The sequence below is a fragment of the Apodemus sylvaticus genome, chromosome 10 (genome assembly GCF_947179515.1).
Source record: "Apodemus sylvaticus chromosome 10, mApoSyl1.1, whole genome shotgun sequence".
Classification (NCBI taxonomy): Eukaryota; Metazoa; Chordata; class Mammalia; order Rodentia; family Muridae; genus Apodemus; species Apodemus sylvaticus.
The window spans coordinates 804070-825035 of NC_067481.1; the positions used below are offsets into that span (position 1 = coordinate 804070).

A 20966-nucleotide genomic window follows, 5' to 3' on the forward strand; every position below is an offset into this window, starting at 1 on the left:
CCATTGCTCTCTGGATGGAGTCACAGAGTGGCTCCCACTGCTTCATGGTGTATGTTCTCTAAGGAGGCAGGTTTTCACCCAGCATGATGGCTCTTCCCCAACTCTGGTTCTGTTCCAGTAGCGACCAGCCTCAGCCAAGGAAAGAGAAACTCCTACAGGGAACCAGGTGTCCACCTACACAGAGCTGTTAAATACAAGTTGTCTACAAGTGATGTCAGCCCCTCTCAGCCCCTTGGGGCCTGCCAGCTCCAGCAAAGGTTCTATCAAAGATGCCACTTTCGCACCTGGGAAGCTCTGCTCTTGCTCGTCTTGTGCAAGCAAGCCTCACTCCCAGGTGCATCCAAAGCCAAAGTTCAGGTGCCATTCACCTGAATCAAGTAAGGCTGACCCCAATCTCCTGTAGAGGCAGGTGGTGGCCAGCACACTAATCCTGTTCTGCAGCTTCCCTGGAGGCTGAGAGGAGGAACTGGGTGGGGCTCAACTGGGCTTGGCATCTGTGTGACCTAGTCCTGCTAGCATAAGGTATCATAATCAGCAGCCACAGTGGGGCCCAGCCCTTCACAAACTACTGCTTGGCATCCTCCTCACCCATGGGCACCTGTTTCGTGTTGTGACCTGTAACCTGTACCAGCGCAAACCAGCTGGCAAAGACTAGAGTGTTCACACCTAAACTAGCAGCTCGGCTTGGTGCTCGATGGCTATATCAATCTCTCCTAGGTCTTGCCTCAGAAGCTGCATGGGAAGAAGCACCTGATGCATAAACACAATTATTGGGTCTGTTTACACCTGAGGCCCAAAGCTGGAGGGGGGGATACCCCAACATGCCTTAAGAACTGATGAGGGCCACAGAGTTGTCAGAACTTGAACAAGAGGTAGCAACTCCAAGAACCAATGAGGTCCTAGCCAGGACTCTAACAGGACAGGGCCCATGAGCTAGGACACACAGATGAAATCCAGCCTCTCCAGATCCGCAGTTCCTATATTGGAACAAATATTCTTTGGTGGTTTTGTTGTTTTGCTTTGTTTTGAATTTGTGTGTGTGTGTGTGTGTGTGTGTGTGCGTGCGTGTAAATAGAAGAGGTTACTAGATCCCCTGTATTGTAGTTACAGGCAATTGTAAGGCACCTGACATGAGTTCCCAACATGGGAATTGAACACAGATCCTTTGTAATAGTAGCAAGTGCCTAACCATTGAATCTCTCTCTCTCCAGATTTGATATTTATTGTAGCCTTTGCCTCTGACCTAAATGGAAATAGGGTAAATTTCAGGTGAAGATGAGGTCACCAGGGTGGGCCCTAAATCAATGATCTATATTCTCCCACGACAGAAATTTGACACAGACCCACACATACAAGGCAGAAGTCGCATGGCAGGGAAAGCAACACCAGAGTAAAATCGTCACAAGCCAAGGATTCCTGGAATCACCAGAAGCTATAATGTCCCTCCTGAAATCTCCAGAGGAAATGTGATTCTGCCCACACCCATTTTGGCTTTCAGGACTGCACGAACGAAAGCCTGCTGTTTAAGCTTCAATTTGTGGGGATTTTCTTACCATAGAGAAAACCCACACCCTCTGAAGAAACGGGACTGTAAAGTAGGTAGTCCCTTGGTATTCAGAGATTTGCTCTGTGTATTTGGGGAAACTCGGGGTCGAAGGACTAGACTGGTTCAGTGGAAAAGGTGTGGACAGATGCAGAAAGCAACAGTGGCCTGGGAGGAGCCGGGGAGGAGGGAGGAGCATGTGCCTAGAGGCAGGCAGCAGCAGCTACAACTGTCCAGTGAGCCAAAGGTCCTGGGGCAGCAGGCCACAGCTGAACAGAGGAGATTCAATGCAGATACCCATCTGATGGGTTAAGATGGATGTAATATTGGGCTCAGATCCTGGCCTTTATTCTCTGTAATGGAAGCAACCTCCATAGAGTCTGGAAAGGTTCTCAACTGCAAAGGTGGTCTTTTAAAATAGAAAATAAAATGAAGGGGAAATTAAAAAGTATTTGTTCCATACATTTCCATCTCAAGATTGACAAGGCTGGGCCATAGCTGTGGGACACCTGTAGCCACCACTGCGCACCATAACCTAGCTCCCACCAATATATCAGGCCAAATCCAATGGCTGAAAATAACTTTGTAAAAACACTATTAAATGGCACACCAAGGCATCTTTTACCCAAAAAAATATAATAACTTAGTTTGTATTTTACAGCATTTCCGATGGATCAGGGCATCCTTGGCTGGAACCTTAGGGGACAGAGCAGCATGTACCTTCCCAGTTCAAGCACCAGGCTGGGCCCATGCCACCAATCCGCAATCTCTATCAGGACTGGATAGAGCATCCGAGACCACAAGCCATGGCTCATTTGAAGGACAACAGTACTGTGTCAGCCTGCAAGTCACTCCATGTTGATCTCACAAGGGTTGATGCCCATTTCTTCTGCTTTCCTGTACATCCTTTGAAAGTCACTAAAGCGTGGGGCACATCCCAGTTGTGCCTCCCCAAAGTGCACGTGTCCAGTGAAAAGGAATTCCCCACGCCCTGGCCGTACTCCACACTGCAGCAGTGTTGTGACATGGCCCAGCCAGTGGCCACTGTCCTCAGGAGCTGGCTGGAAGACCCTGCTCTTCTGCCTGTGGAGCCTGCTCACCCGCAGCTTGATGACTGACACTTGCTGTTCCGGTACATGGGTGACATCCTCGATGAACCCTTGGACAACTGTAGAAGAGGAAGACAGAGGTCAGCAAAGCTAATGGGCTCTGTCAGCAAAGACAGGCTCAGAGCACATGTCACCTTGGGTACATCCCTGGCTGTCAAAGGCATTAGAACAGGACATTGTGAACCTGCTCTAGTCACATAGCAGCCTTTCAAAAGCTCAGTGATGAGTGGACGTCTGTGATAATAACCCTGCCAGACAATGATATTCTACTGGGCATCAGCTATACAGCACATCCTCTCCAGGTAGATTGGCTGATTTTGTGTGTCAACTTGACCCAGGCTGGAGTTATCACAGAGAAGGGAGCTTCAGTTGGGGAAATGCCTCCATGAGATCCAGCTGTGGGGCATTTTCCCAATTAGTGATCAAGCGGGGAAGGGTCCCTTGTGGGTGGTACCATCTCTGGGCTGGTAGTTCTGGATTCTATAAGAGAACAAACTAAGCAAGCCAGTAAGGAACATCTCTCCATGTTCTCTGCATCAGCTCCTCCTTCCTAACCTGCTTGAGTTCCAGTCCTGACTTCCTTTTGTGATGAACAGCAATGCAGAAGTGTAAGCTGAATAAATTCTTTCCTTCCCAACTTGCTTCTTGGTCATGATGTTTGTGCAGGAATAGAAACCCTGACTAAGACACCAGGTAAGAATAAGAAAATAAGCAAAAGTCTCTGCAGTTCTGGGTCCCATCAGGTCACAGTGCAGCTCAGAGGACAAGAATGATGAGAGGGAGGTGACAGGGAGCAACTTGTAGGTAGTTGGGTAGGGCCTGGAGAGTGGAGCAATAAGGAGTCCAGATTCCACCACATGATAGCTCTTGGCTTTTGGATGAGGGTTTGAGCACAGCCAGATGGGCCCCAGCTTAATGTGTCAGTGGTTCAGCAACCCACCCTCCCTCCCACACACACACACACATAAAAGAAATCAGTGCTGACTTGGGAAAGCCCTCAGACCTTGTAAAGACAACCACAGGAACAGACTTACCAAAGTCACTGGTGCAGATGGCAAGGAGGACCTCAGTGTCACTGCAAGGCCGACAGGGAGCTGAAGAGAAAAGAACAGAGTAACCACACAGCCCAGACAACACTGCTTAGTCACAGAACCTCCCCGATCCTGACACGACAGAATACAAAAGGCCTGCCTCCATGGCCTACATGTGAGGGTGCATGTTTGAATGAGATAAAATCATGGTGAGACCTCTGGCCAACTCCAGCTCTGCCATAAAAGTGGTCAGCAAAGCAGGAGGCCGAAGACCAACTTCTGTCAAGCCAGCCAGCCATTAACTCTAATGGATCATTTGGCCCTTCTAGCTCACACTGTAGCAGCAATAACATGCATCCAGATAAAGAGAAGGAGTACCACACCACTCATTTTGTTAGTGTAGTTCCAAATAAACAACTCTACTCATTTAAAAACACAACAATAAAAACAAAATTGTTCTAAGCCTGTCACAATGCAAAACCAGCCCCAAGATGAACTGAAACCATGTGTGGATAGTACCCAATAAAGGTACCGTCCTTCAGCTTCCACACCCACAACCTAAACTGGTGTGGATATCTCAAGGCAAAGCAGTAGCCCTACTGCAGCCCAATGTCTACTCCCCAGGTCACAGCCTCAAAGGAGAATCTCACTCAGCCCATCTGCCCTGGGCTTGTCTTACAAGAACCATGGCTAAGCATCTGCAAGGGGAGTGTTGACTGGAGTGTGGGAGTGTGGGCATGATTAGAAAAGTCTGTCTACTGTGGATATGGGCTCTTGGGTAGAGGCCATCAGTTTAGCCACTACTCTAGGCCTCACTGAGCCTTGAGACAAGCTATATACTATAAGAGCCCATCAAATTGAGACTTAGTCATAGGACTCAGGCTGGAGACACCCAGAACCTGAGGCCTGGCATCCTACAGAGAGCCCAGAGGTACATATACTCTTAGAATAAGATCCCTCTCACTGGTCAACCACTTATATAACTCATTTCTCCAGTAACAGACACCCCTGCCCTTCGCCCCACTTCCCCTAGTGTAAAACAGAAACTGTGGCTCAGCAACTTCTCCACAAACCAGAGTAGAATCAAGATGGAAGCTCTGTTATCTGCTGTGGATGGTGTCTCGAGGCTTTGTCCTCAGTTGCCTGCTTTGGGCTCACTTTCTCCAATAAACAGAAACCCTGTGGTATGACATCGCAGACAAATTTCCCTGTAGCTGTTCTCCTGCAAAGGCATTGAGGAAGCCCCTGTCTTAGGGCTCCTTGGTCCTGGAAGAAGTCAATGCTATCTGCATGCCTGGAGGCCACATACCCTGACCCTAAGAGCTGCTGACTTGGCCCAAAGGGAACCAAGACTGCACTCATGTGGGTGGAAGGCAAGCGAACCAAGTGTTTCCAGGCTGACAGAAGTTGAGAGAAGCCTTACTCCTGAAGGAGCAAACCTGAGACAAAGTCTTGAGGTTTACAGTGTCCTAATCAAGCACAGCTCTCTGTGGACCCTTGAGCTGGGTGTGTCTGGGGCCCTATCCTTTGGACCTACCCCAGAAAGGGGGATGGGGTGCCTCCCAGCCTAAGCACTAGCTGACTCACCCACCCACTCACCTGCAAGCACTTTTGCTTCTATTTAGTTATCAGAAAAGGGAGAAGCCGTGGAACAAGTACAACCTGTCGGCATCAGCACAGCACATCAGAAAATGAAACACTCCCACCCCCCAGGCCAGCGTCACGGTCCACAAACTTCTGCTGAGGAGACTTGGATATAGAATGACTCCTGGAAGCTGGTTCACTGGTCCCTTGGATGGCCACCCTCAACTCTGGTGGCCCTGCAGCCCCTTTCCTTCCTGCGATATTTGCTTGGGTCACCACAGTCCCCACCGCTGATGTCACCTGAACCTCAACACTGAAGCTGCTGAGGTGTGTGGCTTCTGTAGCATGCTGTTCATTCTCACACTGACTAGGAACCAGTGCTCATTCTGTATGGGCAAACATGGGTTGGTCTGGTCTGGACCACAGACAGGGCCTAGCAATACAGGGGACCTCAGGGACTACATTTTGGGCAACATTAGATTCAGAGCAGTACTCTGGGGAGTCAACTCTAGTTTGTACCTGACCTGTGCCCACAGGCTACCCTGGTGACCACAGTCTACCTGAGGACCACCTTCAGGAGGAAGGGCAGCAGACAGTAGGGAAAAGGTTAAATGTTCAGGCCACACAGTGTTTAGAGTTGGAGGCAAAGGTCTCCAGAAGCTACCCTAAAGCACCTCAGAGTGAAGAGTTAGGTAAGTTGAACCAGGGCTGCTCCTTCCAGTGGAAAGGAGGTGGGCCTGAAACAAATCCCTAAGTTTTGCCCTTTCTGTGAGTTACATGTGCTGGGGCCTCAGCAGATAGCTGCAGAGAACATGTAGAGACCACCCCCTTCAGCTGTGCTTGGCCTGACTCACAACTACCTGCAGAAGATGCCCCTTTGCCAGGCAGGCTAGGCATCTTGTAAACCTGGGCAAGCCTCAAGGAGTCGGCACCATAAGTGACAACTGAGCTAGTGGCCCACCTGAAGGCATCCTGGCCCTAACTCTGAGCTTCAACTTTGCAGAGACTCAATGTGGATACTAAGGACCTCCGTCTAGGAAGAATAATTAATCAGATTCATAGCAGCTGTAGGATTTGCTGATTGCAAATGCTGACATCACATTTCCTGGAAGCCACTTTGGAAATCAGGAAGGAATATACATAAAAGGAACTAGATGAGGATTAAGAAAACAAGATCTAAGCCTCCTGGGGAAAGATTGAGGTGAGGACTCATCCTGGGCACAATTGCCAGAAAGTAGGGACAGCAAACACAGGCAAGAACAGCTGGATGCTAGGAAGATCTGTAGACCTTGTAAGCCAGACCAACTGGTGTGGGGGCAGCATTGTCTAATGAGAACAGCCAGAATGACACATTATAGTTCCAAAACAAAAATCTTACACACTGAAGCCCTTTAAGATCTCTAGTGTACCTTATGACAGGCGGTAAGTACAGTGGTTTAACAGGAGCAGAGAAGCAAGACACACCTGGGCAGAGTGGCCTAGGAGGTAAGGCCTAGGCTTCTTCAATGATAACCACTACCAGGGCCACCCAAAGGGCAATGTGACCAAAGGGTTCTTTGAACCGTGCATCCATGCAAGGAAGTAGTGAAGACCATACTGTTCTTTACCCAGGGTTGAGAGAGGATTAAGATGAAAAAAATAATCACAAGAAAAATCACAGTGGCCTGAGAAACCACCAAGGCAGGAACCAACCAGAGGATGCAGAACCCCAAAGAATATTCCCTTTATTCCTCAGCTTCCAGAGCGCACGATGCTTCCTTCAACTTCAAGACATGAGCACCACCGGGCATGGAGATCACAGCTTTAATCCCAGTACTCTAGAGGCAGAGGCAGGTGGATCTCTGTGAGTTTGAGGACAGCCCGGTCTCTATAGCAAGTTCTAGGATGGCCAATGCTATATAGTAGAGAGACCCTGTTCTCAACAGAACAAACAAACAAGGCAAGGCCTTCAACCCTCACACCGTCAGGGGCGTGCCCAAACTCTGGGTCTGCCAAATGGGCCTGAGCAGTGGGGCTCCATGCAGCGTCCCAAGCCTATTAGCAACAGGCAGAGCAGGATTTAGAGAGGATAAGTAGACACGCTCAGAAGCAGCAGGCTCCGCCCTGTGAGTCCGATGAGCTAGTGACAGCAATGGCAATGGAAAGTATCCTGCTGCCTCCTCATTAGTGTGTGTCTGGGATACCAGTGTGGCCACCAACCCCCTCACTTGACACACCCACACCAAGTTCCACAGCAATGGCCAAGGTCATGAGCCCACCAGGATGGAATGCAATCAGGACACATCCAAGTTGTACCTGTCCCCTGAACCAGACAGAATCTCACCCTTGCTGGTCACCCCACAATTATTTCTCCTACATAGCTGGGCAAAGAAGGTCAGCCTGCAAAGTTTTATCTGTAGTCAGTGGTCAGTGGCCTGAACTATTCTGCCAGATTTCCCTAAGCATCCAAAGTAGTGCCACTGGCCCGATATCCTGAACAAGGACAGAGAGGCAGCAGACGCAGGGCAAGCAGCCAAACCCAGCATGCTGGGGTCCTAGATGCTGGGGCCACCTCTCATATGACCTATATATACCCCTGGAACAGCACTATATCCCATGGCTCTGGTCTTTAACATTTTGATGCAGGTCACAAGGCAACTGCACAATCCAAGTAAACATGAAGCTAACACTGTAGACACTCTTGCCGACCTAGCCTGGAGCAGCGGGGGGGGGGGGGGGGAATCTCCTTTCTGGGGGGGGATCAGGGTTCTCCTGCACGTGCACACATTCTCTCATGTACTCTTGTCTGGGTTCCAACCCATGGCTCCACCAGTTCTCTTGAGTCAGCACAGATGAAAACTGATTCATCTAAGAGCTTGTCTGTCTCTGGCATAACCATCCAGGGCAGGTATGCTCTTCCTTCTCTGGTGGCACTGCCTTAGCTCTGGCTTATATCTCATTTCTGAAGCTGCACCAAGTCTAAAGCAGGAAAAAAGGAAAAGTCTGCCACTGGCCACAGAACCCTTAGAAGCTGTCCCAGTCTGAGCCGGACATGGTCAGCACTGACATTTCACATTGTATATCCACTCTCCTCAAGCACCAACAGCTCAGGAGCTCCCTTCTCCAGGAAAGCCAACTGTTGCGGTTGAGACTACCTCAACCCTAGGACTCAGGCGATGCTCTCTAGGGTGGGTGGTACCCAGCTCTAGGGAATACAAATTTCTGTGCCCGTTTTCAGGCAATGCTAGAGTTGGGCCAGAGCTCATAATCACTGCAGTCTGAGCCCCCGTCCTGAGTTCTGATAGTCACTCCATTGTGTCTGACATTGACAAAGAGTGCAAAATCACTGCAAGTTTGATTTCACAGACATACGTGGTCAAGCAGGTATTTGTTTTAGGATAACAATGGAACCCTGAGGCTCAAACACAGCAAAGTCCTAGGCATGGGTACCTACAGGGGTAGCATGACATTTTACCTAGGACACTGCCTTGTCTGAGACCCTGTGGCCAGGAAGGTACACAGAATACTGAATATAGGGCTACTGCTAAATACCTGTGCCAGGGCTACTGCCTTCCTGAAATCCCAGTTTTCCTGAGGCACTCAACTGACCCCTACAGATTTCCCTCCCTTAGTCTGGAGGTGTGGACATGGAGACAGCAGACAGTAAAAAAGAGGAGAGAGGGCAGTTTGGGGAATCTACCAGTCATCCTTGTTTATAAGCGGAGAAATAAGAACCTGATGGATCAGAGCACAAGAGGTAAGACTTGACTTCCCCTACTGTAGGTTGACATCTCTCTACTACCCACCACAAAGACACATCATTGATGCAATTTATCTGTTGTAGCTGGTCTTTGCTACTTTGTAGTTCTTTTTTCCCACCCTTTATCCTCCAGGTTTCAGTCCCTATCACTAGATAGGAGAGAAAGGATAGAGAAGAGATAGAGATCTCTGAAACTAATTCCTTTCTTGTTTTTTCTTTGAGCACAATTACTAAACAAACCACATCCAACCCCCTTGAATGACCAACAACCACCTACCCTGCCTCTTGGGGCCCTTGCATTTATATATTCTCTGAGAAGTTCCCAGAATTTCAAATGTCACACCATCACAGAAACCATCCACAGCTGGCAAAAACATGCCTCTGCTAGAGCATGAGACAAATCAGTCCGCTGCTGCAAGGCGGTGCAATATTCCCAAACCTGGGGTTAAAATGAAAACACTTTTTTATCACTACAGTCTGTCACACAGAAAAATATCTGCTGTGTCAAAACAAAAGAAAAGGACAAATAGAAACAAAGCCAACTCCACAGCTTCAGTTATTAGGCAGACATGCCTCTTCATTTGGCCTTCCCTCGTTTTAGAGAAAATGTGTGCCCAAAGCTGTCACTATATCGGGTGATAGGAGTTCCTGACTACTCTGTCTCAGTGGGGAACCCCTCCCAGGTTTACCTACCCCAATTCCCAGCAGGCACCTGGCTACATACCTCCCTTTCTCAATCTCAGACCCTACCTGGTATTTGTTGGCTTCTCCATCACGTTTCTGGCTCTGTCTTGTGGAGATGGAGCTGGGTCGGCTGTGCTCTCCCTGGAGACCTTATGTATCTTCCTCAATCCTAATATACATCCTCAAAAGCCTCTGGGATATCATAGCTTTATGCTGTTCTGCTCCCAACTCAAAACTATTTCAAGTCTACGGTGGACACCAAAAACCGAACCAGTTTGTGGGATGGCTGGAAGGTTAGAAGCTCCACCTCAAAGGGTTATAAATAGCCCTTTAGGGAGCAGAACTATACGCCGTTCTCAGGGATCACGGCCTCCTATCACCTCGCTTCCCTCAGGTCAGGAGCTCCAAGGGCTTAAAGGTACACAGCAAACATTGGTCTTCTTAAATGGGGTCTTGGATGAAAAGGCTGCGTTCAGTTTTAAGGTCCACCACTCACTTTGCAGTCCTTCAGTAGGACAGAATGACTCATGGGACAAGCATGCCACATTGAACCCCTAGACATAGGAATGTTCCACAGAGGTGAATTCAGGAAAGGGTAGGAGAAAAAAAATCAGTGTAACTAGGTGAACCTCCAATGTTACTTGAGAGTAAGTAGCATGACAGGTTAGCTAGCCCAGGCTAGCCCTGCACAGGGCACTCACCAGACAGCACATGCAGATCCAGTCCCCTCTGCCCACTCATCAGCTCATACTGGAAGCCTGTGGTCCTTCTGCTGATGTCCTGTTGTGGCGTTGCCTCCACAAATAAGCCTCCCTGCTCCAGGCTGAAGCACTGCACTTGGCCAGGTTCACCTCTGATGTCCCGCACCAACAGTCTTAGTTCTCCAGTTTTTTCCAAATAAATATTGGCCCCAGAGGAGTCCCTGAAAGGCTTGATGCACACAGTCAAGTTCTGGGCAGGTGAGAAGGTGTTGGGCCGTAGGTTAACAATGAGCGCCCCAGTTGGGTACATCCACTCCACAGAGCCTGCGGAGCAGCGCAGGTACACCTGTTCCACCTCCTTGCTGTGCGCCTCTCGGGTGAGCCCACTGTGGGAAGAGCGGACAGAGTCAGCCAGGATCTCAGAACCGAGGTCCCACATGCATCACCCCACAATGCACAGCCTCACTCAGGAGCCACTCACACTCACCTGACATGCGGAACAGGAACCCACCTCTCTCAGTTTCCAGTAGACTTACTCCAAGAGTAAAACTGAGCATGACCAAAGCTCTGATGGTGCAGGCCACACTGGCTCCAGAGACCCTGGGGGCATCCCATGCTGTGCCCCAGGGCATCAGTCTTAGGATAGCTTCCTTAGCCAATGAAACGGCACTGGGAAGTTACAGACAAGGATGATCTGGGTATTCCAAGACATCTAGCAAAGCACACCAGCAGGACCACTGCACCAGCCACAGTTTCCAGTCACTCGAGGAAGTGAAAATGAGGACGAAGCTTGTGTGTAGAGATGCCATGGGTGCACTACACACATAATAACATGCTCCCGAGAGCAGCTTCCAACCCAGCTGGAGGAGATAGCCACAGGTGATAAGAGATTTCAACTTTTCCTTAAGCCAATAATCTGACCATTGGTCATTCATTCTCAGGCCTGAGGTTTATTTCACCAATCATATTTTTAAAAATAAACCCGAGTAAACCATTAAAGCTGAAATTCATTATAAGGGTAAAGGAAACATCCCTGGGGGGAAGGGGGGAGAAGTCTAAAGAACAAGAAGACTTTAGATGGGATTCCTAAAGGAATAAGGTTCCTAAAGTGATAATTCAGTCTCACATATGCCAAATGAAAGAATGCTTATACTATGCTACATCCCTGTTAGGCACTATTGTTCTCAAAAGCCCTAAGCTCCTGAAAATGCAGAAGTTTCTCCTGCTCAAACATAAAGCAAAAATCAGCTCGTTGCTAAGGTTACGTCATAACCACAGTGGTCTTGGAGAGAAACCAGTGGCTTCAGCTAAGAGTTCTATTACATGCGTTTGGTTCTGATCAGATCTCAGACAGGTTCACCCACATTCTTAGGATTTTTATGCAAAATTTTTTTTAAAAAAGGCTATATCCAGAACCTAGCCTGAGTGAGTTACCAGAAAGCTTTTCTGCAAGAGAGAAAACGCATAACACAGGGCAGACCTTCACTATTAGTGACTCATGCTTCCGGCCCCCAAAACCTCATTCTGTATATAAGGACTACAGTAGTCTAAGACTATAAGTTACCCCACAGACCACATCAGAGAGAAGCATTGTGGGTGAACCCCTCCTGACCTGCTTCCCACCCCCACAAGGCTCTGGGCCAGAACAGCCAGCCAGCAGGCACTGCTCAAGTCACACATATAGAATAAACTTACAAATTACAGTCAATAAAACGCATACAAACTCACCTGACACCTGTGCAGGAATGGGCATAATTATAGTATTATATGAAAATTAGAGTAAATGGGCACATGGCTAAAACCTAATTATTGTGTTCCTCTTTCTCCTGTCTCCAACATCAAGGGACAACTGACACTTGTACCAGAACAGTCACAAGCCTCAACTTACAAATATAAATTATATTTAATACAGCGTGCCCAGCACGAAGTTTTGTTTCCTGAGAAGCAAAAGCATGGAGGCCTCAGTATACCTCAGAGCACTGAGCCTCAGTGCAGCAGAGGCAGATAAAAAGAAACACTATCTTCCACAAGATACTTAAGGGGCCACGAGGCCAGCCCACAGTGCCCAGCCCAGGGGCTGCCATCCCAGTGGCCAGCTGCATTATGCAGTGCCCACTACACTCTGCTTACTTGGAAAGAACAATGTGAGGGCAGAGGACCCACAGAACGAGGTACCTGTTACCCCACCTCTACTCCGGCTTCACTAGCTAAGGGAAGGATTAAGCATGCATCCCAGGAGAAGCACCAGTGTTCCCTCACATGCTCCTAAAATATTCAGATCAAGAAGAAAACAAGTAGTAGCTGGATACAGGAGCTTTCACTAGTATCAAAACTAGTACATGTGCATAGCCCATGTTTACATGAGCAGGAACTGAAGTAAGGGTCCCTCAGCCAGACAGATCATTAATGAAGACAAGGCAGGTTCCCACTGGAATACCTTGAACCCCAAATCTCCATTTCAAATACCCAGCACCATATCATCTTAAATGACCACTGATCCACAGGATTTTTTACCATCTTCATGAGATACAGATGATATATCAGCTACACTAAATAAAATAACCATGTCCCATTGCTATGGTGAAGCTATGATACAGACAAAACTGGTCCTAGTCTGCACCATAAAACTGACAGGGATGATCTGATCATAAGGTAAACTGAATAAATGGGGTCTGTGTGTGTGTGTGTGTGTGTGTCCCACGGAGCAACACAATGCCTTGCACAACATGCTGGACAAGCACTACACAACTAAGCCATTTCACCAGCCCAATGCTTTTTGTTCTTTTTTCCAATCAGGAAGGCTTACTACCTAAATGAACACAAATTTGAATGGCCTTGTGAGACAAATTATAAATTCCAGATTGGTGTGAGGACTGGAGGATGTGACCAGGGCTTGTTCAGTGCACTGCTAACATCCACAGCCCAGCTTCTGGGACAAGACAGGGGTCTCTAGAAGGGCTTTGGATCCAAGCGAAACCAAAAGGCTCTGCTGATAAGTTTTGCCTTTCATTTCCTACCTTACAGCCCAGGTGTGAATAAGGCTGCCAACTTCCCTCCTGCTGATCACAGTGGCCAGTGGGGAGTGGGGGGGGGGGGGAGGGGGGGAGGTTGGAGTTCATGGTCCACCTTTACGGCATGGGCTATTTGTCACAGACAAAAAGTGGGATTTCAAAACTTCCAACTTGATTCCTTGGAAAGACCTAGAGCCTATGTGAGTTAAGTGGAGCAGCCAGGGCTACGGAGAGCAATTCCCTTCCTACCAGAGGCCAGAATCCAACATTTGGGGGCTTGCTCCACCCAATGATTTTGTTCTAGCCTGCTTAAAAAAAAAAAAGTCATGAACACTGTAGAATAGCAAGTATGTCAGCATGCTGGGGAGCCAACTGATCTGTGAAGTGCATTTGTAAGTGGGGACCGTGCTGATAGTGAAAAGGAATGTTATGTGTTCTCCCAATCCTATCTACCTACCCATAGCTACCAGATGCCTTCCGCTGTCCTCCGCAGGCTGTGCCCTGGGAAAGAGGCCCTGAAGGGAATCCCAGAATAGGAATAGGAATGAGTTGCAGAAGAAAGGCCAGGTAGGCATAAGGTTGACCAGTTACTAGGCACTTCCCACTGCTTACACACCTTTGGAGGCCCTTGGCCTGGCTCTGGAGGTAGGCAGGGGTGAGAGGAAGTCCAAGGGAACAAAGAGCCAGCTCACAACGCCCAGACTTGAGTTTGGGGGCTGCCACCTCAACCGTCAAATATATCATGTGGTAGTCATCCGGTTCCACTTCTTTGGGAGGAACAATATAAGAATGACCCAAAGAAATAAGGTATCTTTTAGTTTGTCTCTATTTGATCCCCCACTACCTGGGGAGAAAGCCAGCCCTCACCACCACAGATCCCAGGGCTCAGGGAAAGGTGGTCTTTCAGGCACTGTTTTCTAAGAACCTGGAAGAAAAGCAAGTGTCTGGAAACCTCATTTAAAGGCAGGCGTTTGGTTTCTGGTTTTGTCTGCTGGAACTGGGCACCCCAAGGCCTGAGGTTAGAGTACACTAATTCAGCAGTGCAGGTTGTGAGCAGAGAGTTAATTACCATGGGGAAAGGGCAGCCCGGTGAGAGCTTAGCATGGCAGGCTCATGGCCAGCTCTGTGATGGCGCCAGCGTTCCCGAGGCCAGTCCTCCCCCAGATCCAATCTGCTCTTGTCTGCCCCAAGCTCTACTGACTCCCTGCTCTTGCCAGGCAGGAGGGATTTCTGCTGGAGAGAAAGCTCCAATTCCCTGAAAGACCGGTGCTGGAGCACTCAGGAAGTAACTCTCAATCTTTCAGTCCAAGCACTCCAGCAGGAGTCTTGACGAGGGTTGATTTTGGTCTCTGTGGTTTCCTCAGAAAGCCAGGCACTGTAAGTGTACAAGATAACCATTGATGCCCTGCTTACGCAGATCCGGGGCACTGCTCAACATCCACCTTTCTCAGAAAACCCTCTTGACCAAAATCACCCATCGCACGCATCGCCCCGTGAGCCCGCTTCATTGGAGTCTGTACTTCAGACCAGATCATGTACCTCCCCGGTCCTGCGCAAGCGCCCTACCCGCGGAATGAGCTACACCAGACCCCCACCGCCGTCCCAGCCCACGTTTTCAGCGGAGACCAGCATCAGCGCAGCGCAGCGCGCTAGGCAAACCGCTGAATTGGCAACTTGCAGCGTATAAAACTGGCTCTGCAAAGAAAGGGGGGCGGACGCTGTGCCTGGCTCGTTCTCAGTGTCCAAAGTAGCTATGACTCCTCAGGAACCCCGCTCGCGTACACTTATGACTTGTGCTTCTTTCCATACGTCACACTTGAGTTAAAACAACAGCAAAAAGTTATCCGCTGTCACCACTGATGGGGACGAGAGAGAAGTGTCACAGGAACCCTGTGCCCTCCTGCCAAGGGCGACTTGACCTTCACCAAGCGAGCTCAGGGCTCTACCCTACTGTATTTGGCTGCAGACAGGTGTCGACCAGGTCTCCTTGCCCCCAAAATAAGGCTGGTGCTGCAGCCAATACGGGTTTCTTTTGGACCCCGCGCTCTCAACGCTGCAGCTGTCCCTTTGGATGAGCACACTCCCAACCCTTTCCCAAGGATCAGAAATCCCAAGCGTTGGGAGGACCGAACATGCAATCCATGGAGTCCAGGAAACCCACTAGGGCAGTATTATGCGCGCGGAGAGTGGGCGTCCTCCGAGCTGAGACCCAGATGCCACCAACTCTTTTGTTCTGAAACCACGGCTGGGGCGGGGGTCACCGGACTTGGCCAGCATAGCTGTCCCTACCCTGCAGGTGCCACCAGCTCTGCCACTCTCTGCCGAGGGCTCCAGTCCAGGTCCAGGCGGTCCACGCTGGAATCACCCGCAAGACTCACCTCCCCTTCCAGCTGCACAAGTCGCTGGAGTACTGCGCGCTCGCGCCGCCAAGCAGCAGCAGTAGCAGCAACATCAGCGGGGGCGGCGGGGGCGGCCCCGGCCCAGGACCCGGAAACCGAGGCCACTGCTGCCCCGCGCGCCTCCGGGCCGCCCACACCGCACCCCGCATGCTCCAGCCGGGTCTGTGATCGGTGCGTGCCTGCTCCCACAGAATAGACTCTTGAGGCAGTGCGGCGGGAGGCGTGGGTCCGCGTGCGAGCTGATCAAGTCAAACGTCTATTGCCCATCCCTGCTCGCCCCTGGCCGCCCACCACAGGAGCCGCCCAAGCAGCCCGAGCTGCAACCAGAGAAGCGCGCCGGCTGCCCCTAGAACCTCTGAGCTGGCAAGTTCCCGGACTGTGGTCTGGCTCAGCTGGGGGGCGGAACCGTGAAGCCACCCCGCCCTCGTCCGAGCTCCGCCCCTCGCCTGGCCTTCGGCCCGGGCTAGCAGTTCCGCCCCGTGCGCCAGCTCACAGATCTACGTCCTGCCAGCTCTGGCCTGTAACGCCCTGGTGTCACGCTGCAAATACTCAGTGGGCAGCATCTCCCTCACTGGAGGAGGGAAAGGGCAGCTCGGAGTGGGACAAACGACTTTGCAGAGGACTGGAACAAGGTCAGGGAGGAGGGCTGGGACTGGGTTGCAGAAACTGTAGGGATGGGGATGGGAGAGTTTGGGCCTGGGGGAACTGCACCATTATGCGTGAAGTGAAGAAATCTGAGCTCCTTCCAGCAGTTAGGCTCCATCTTTTGGAGAGCCTGAGTGACCTCGAGTGCACGGAGGCTATTGTGATGCTCACAACTCAAGAGCAGTGGCTTCTTGGAGTTCCTGGCGCCCTCCCTTTCCGTCCCCCTTCCCAACTCAAAATTTGCCGTGTGTGTATGTGTGTGTGTGTGTGTGTGTGTGTGTGTGTGTGTGTGTGTGTGACAGAGAGAGAGAGAGAGAGAGAGAGAGAGAGAGAGAGAGAGAGAGAGAGAGACTCTGCCATAAGTAAGAGTCGGCAGTTTTGGGGAGGTTATGCGAGGCTATGGAGCATCCGTCCCACAGAAAGGCCTCAAGTGTGCAATCAATCCTCAGGCCATACTTCCAAGGGTCCTATGGTCTCTGTGTCTAATATTCACGTTATCATCTTGAAGATGCTAATGTGATGCTTCTTTAGAGTGGAACCTATCTTAAACAGTGTGGGACTTTAGCATCATTTCATCTTGGGACCCATTCTATACTTCAATAGTATATCCCCTCCCAGGTTTGACAACTCGAATTGTCTCCAAACATCCTTCCAACAGAAACAAAAAATAACCATCTGAGAGCCCAGTCTGGCAATGAAGGAGGGTTGTTCTTCCTTAGATGGATGGTCATATCGAGATCGCGGTGATCCTAACATCTAGTTGGGGAGTTACACAGGAGTAGGACAAAAATAGGGAGGTGGAGGGACACGTTCTCTGTCCTGGAGCTTGATTCAAAAAAAAGGGGGGGGGGCAGGGAGAAGGTGATGAGGCAGTCTCTCTTCACTCCAAAGCCCCAGACGGTATCAAATGATGGACGAAACTGGCCTGGATATGTTTCTGGAGGAAATAAGGGATTGCAGAGTACCCGCTATGCATGAGGAGAGGCCTAGAAATATAGTTTATTTATTAGGTGGCAACCATACTGAGAGTGAGAAGGACAAAAGTCTTCAAAACGAAGAGCCAGCAGCACCACCTGTAGATTCAAGGTCACTAAACGGCTGAGGAAAAATGAAGGCCCGAGGAGCTGGAAAAGACATCTGCAGTTTAAGAATCGGGTGAAACAGCCCTACGACTGAGCAGGTCTTTCTACGCAACCAAAACCCAGAACTGGAACCCTGCCTCGATTACAAAGCGATGTCACCCTGAAATTCAAGGCCCTGTTTGATGCTCCAGGGACACACCTGTGCATTCAGAGCTTGAAGGTCTACTCCACCAACTCCAAGGCCCTTAGAGTGTAAGCCTTGCCCCTATCACTGTAGGGTTCCAGTGCTCAGAAATTATATGAGCCAGGTGATAACCCCAAGCAAGTGAGGAAAGGAACCTGCAAATTGCACACTGTAAACTCTGGCTACTTTTTATATAGTAATCCCTTTTACAAGGGGCTCTGCAGAGATGAATACATGATTTGTATGTAGCCAATCAGGTCTCATCCATCTTGGAAGGGCCATGTGGCTCATCACAGTTCAGATCATAGCATGAAAGCAAGTAGGAGTGATATCCAGTGCAGACAGTAAGAGCTAATGACCTGCAGTCACTAGCCAGGGTCTGAGGTTGACTAAAGCTCGTTCTATCCTAGGGAATGGTACAAGTTCATGTTTATTGTTCGAAAAATAGTGGAACAAAAGATTAAACTGGAATCTATACTTTGCCCTTTAGTTAATGATATTCAGATACTAGCTCATTATTATTGCACATATATTAAGACAAGATGTTAATGACAGTAGGAAGGAGGGGTAGATATTGGAGATGTCTGTATTTTCTGCTCAGTTTTCGTAAACCTTTAAAAATCCAATAAAAATTAGAAACAAGGTAAGAATGAATATTTGTCTATCAGAGTTCTTTCAAGAATCCCATATGACACGGAGGAGTTTGTCACTGCCTTCCAGGACCCGGATCCTCCTGTAGGATCACTGAAGCAGTTATCTCCTCATTCTCATCCCCCTGAACCCATTACCTGGCCTAGGGTGGGGACAGGGCAGCAGAACTGGTTTTCAGAGCTGTCACTGGGATGACTACACTCTGCTGGCTTGTGAAGTTTTATGCTGTAGAGATCCTCATAGATTCCTGACACCTGTGCCGACCACTGTCCTGCAACATCTGCGGAAAAGATATCCCCCCAAAGACAAGGCTCCTAGGGGCAGGAGAACAAGGTAGGCCAAGGATGCTAGGGTGCCTACCAACCACGTTCTGTTATACTCCTAGGTCTCAGTGGGTTCACCATGGACTCATGGGGGCCGGGACAGTCTCTCTGAGCTTTCCCAGAAGCCTTTCGGGAAGTTCTGTAAGGAAAGAGGTTGGTGTGTGTTATTCCATGATAAGCGGGAAGGGACTACTTCTCAGGTAACCTTTTATGGGCTAAACCCAAGAAGGGCTCCAGCATCTCCCTCCTGACCTACAGTGGGGAGGATTGTCCCCACCGTGGTCCTTACATCATTGGTACAGAGTTCAATACAGATATCAATGATAAATTCCAAGTACAGCCCCAGGGTGGAGCATGTATACTAGTCAGATGTGAGGCTGAGAAGACATGGCCTCACAGATCTGAGGACCAGGATAACAAGTACAAGATCAGCTATGTATGCCTGGCCCGAGATTTTCTGCCATACAGTGTGAGCTAGTGCATTTCATGGGATCCCGTAATAGAAAGGAGATGCTGGGGGCATACTCTGTGGGACCAGACATCTCTCAACCCTTTTAAACTTTAAAATGTACATAGGTCCTTGTGAGTGATAGACTATGTGGCTTAGATACTAATACCATATTCTGGGTTCCACAATATATGGTGTTAGGGCTCATTTTTGAACCTCAGTTACTTCCAAAGTAGGATAGCTCTAATTCCCAGAGTGAGACAGGGTTCCCACTGTCAACATATAGTTCCTCATCTTTCAATGGGAGCTGGTAATCGGAGGCTTTCAGAGTCAAGATTCAGGCATCTCTCACATTAGTGGGAATTCTGTTTACCCATAGAATTGGGACTTTGTGCCACAGACACAACTTAACAGACTGCCAATAGTGATAGCTTCTGCCAAATCTTGAGATTGCCATTGTTCATCAATGATGGTTCTGTTATACTACCACTAAAGAATCACCTAGAAAAAAATCTGTTTCCTTTCAGCATTTGAAAAATTTGAAGTTAGCCAGCTGTGCCCTGCTTTGGCCTTTGGTGTTAATACTGCCCTGCTCGCCCCAACTCCCAAGTCATCTGCCACTCTAGTATCCTCCTATGGGTTACTCTGCTGACCTTCTGGCAAGGACGTAATTATCATAATTGTGGTCAAATGATGCACAGAGAGCCAACGCTTGTAATTTAACATTTAGCAACTGCACTGAGTAACCTGTAATTACGACATGAAACAGCCTAGAGGCCTCAACTCAGCAACCTTCACCTAGCTCCCCCTAACCTAATTTGCTAGCAGGTTTGCTGTGTATGAGTCAGGGAAAAGTAGGAGAAAGGGAGTCTTAACTGGCTTGACTTTCCTCAGGTCCAGAGAGCAAGGGGCTCAAGGTCCACAGCCACAGATTCAAGTCCAGGCAGACTGGACAACGAACAACCCAAAGCGTGTAAACACAGGGCACATAAATGCAGGCAGTTGTGTGTGGTGCCAGGAAGATGACAGCCTAAGGGGCGGCAAGATGTAGTTATCCCGCCAGCGGGCATTTGACTCTTGAAGAAGCTCTCAAGGGCAAAGGCGGGGCTGTAGGAGAGGTTCAGCTACATCAAAATTCATGAAAATGACAGCTTGGCCTGTAAGCAGATCTTAGTTGTTAGTTAAGTGACCACAGAGGCCCAGACAAGAAAAACCTATGATGGAATACCAAGCCATCAGCATACACCTTTAATCCCAGTACTAGGAAGGCAGAGGCAGGTGGATCTCTGAGTTCAAGGCTAGCCTGGTCCACAGAATGAGCACCAAGACAGCCAGGGCTACACAGAAAACCTGTCTCAAGCAAAACCAAACAAAACAGTCAATCCACACATCTAGCCTATCATTGTTTCTGACCTATATCACAGCTGCCTATGAAACTGGAGGACAGATAGTTCTGCCTGGATCGGGAGAAGATGAGAGGAGCTGAGCAGCAGGGAGAAAACTGAAAGCCAAGAGGTATTTATGTGCACATGGTACTAAGAGCATCAGGAAGAAGAGAAAGGGTATGAAAAATAAACTCGGAGAACAGGGTGGAATGTGGAGATCACCATACCACAGTGGCCATAATCTAGGATATGGCTGAGTGTCCCACCAGTCAGAAGATCTAGCCTTCTGATTTGCATGACAAAATTGACTAGAGGGAATGCTTCCTGTTGCTTAAGGAAAGAGAGTGTCTCCACCCAGCCACTGCCTAAGGTTCTCTGTGTGCCTGAAACATCAGAAAATTGTAGTGAAGTCTGTCCACTTTCCCCAGGAAGAAAGCTGTATGTTTA

General features: G+C 49.2%; 1 protein-coding gene across 2 annotated transcripts; it reads right to left on the reverse strand.

The window, feature by feature from the left end:
- Positions 1-2160: 2160 nt before the first annotated feature.
- Positions 2161-16185, reverse strand: Metrnl (meteorin like, glial cell differentiation regulator). Of its 2 annotated transcripts, none has more exons than XM_052196120.1 (4): positions 15781-16185; positions 10392-10777; positions 3687-3746; positions 2161-2711 (listed from the first exon to the last, which is right to left on the reverse strand). In XM_052196120.1, exons 1-4 carry the CDS (start codon positions 15948-15950, stop codon positions 2392-2394), a joined length of 936 nt encoding a protein of 311 aa, XP_052052080.1. In that variant the 5' UTR covers positions 15951-16185; the 3' UTR covers positions 2161-2391. The 2 variants fall into 2 exon arrangements, with proteins under 2 accessions (XP_052052080.1, XP_052052081.1); XM_052196121.1 differs by lacking the exon at positions 15781-16185 and adding an exon at positions 10879-13052.
- Positions 16186-20966: the final 4781 nt, after the last annotated feature.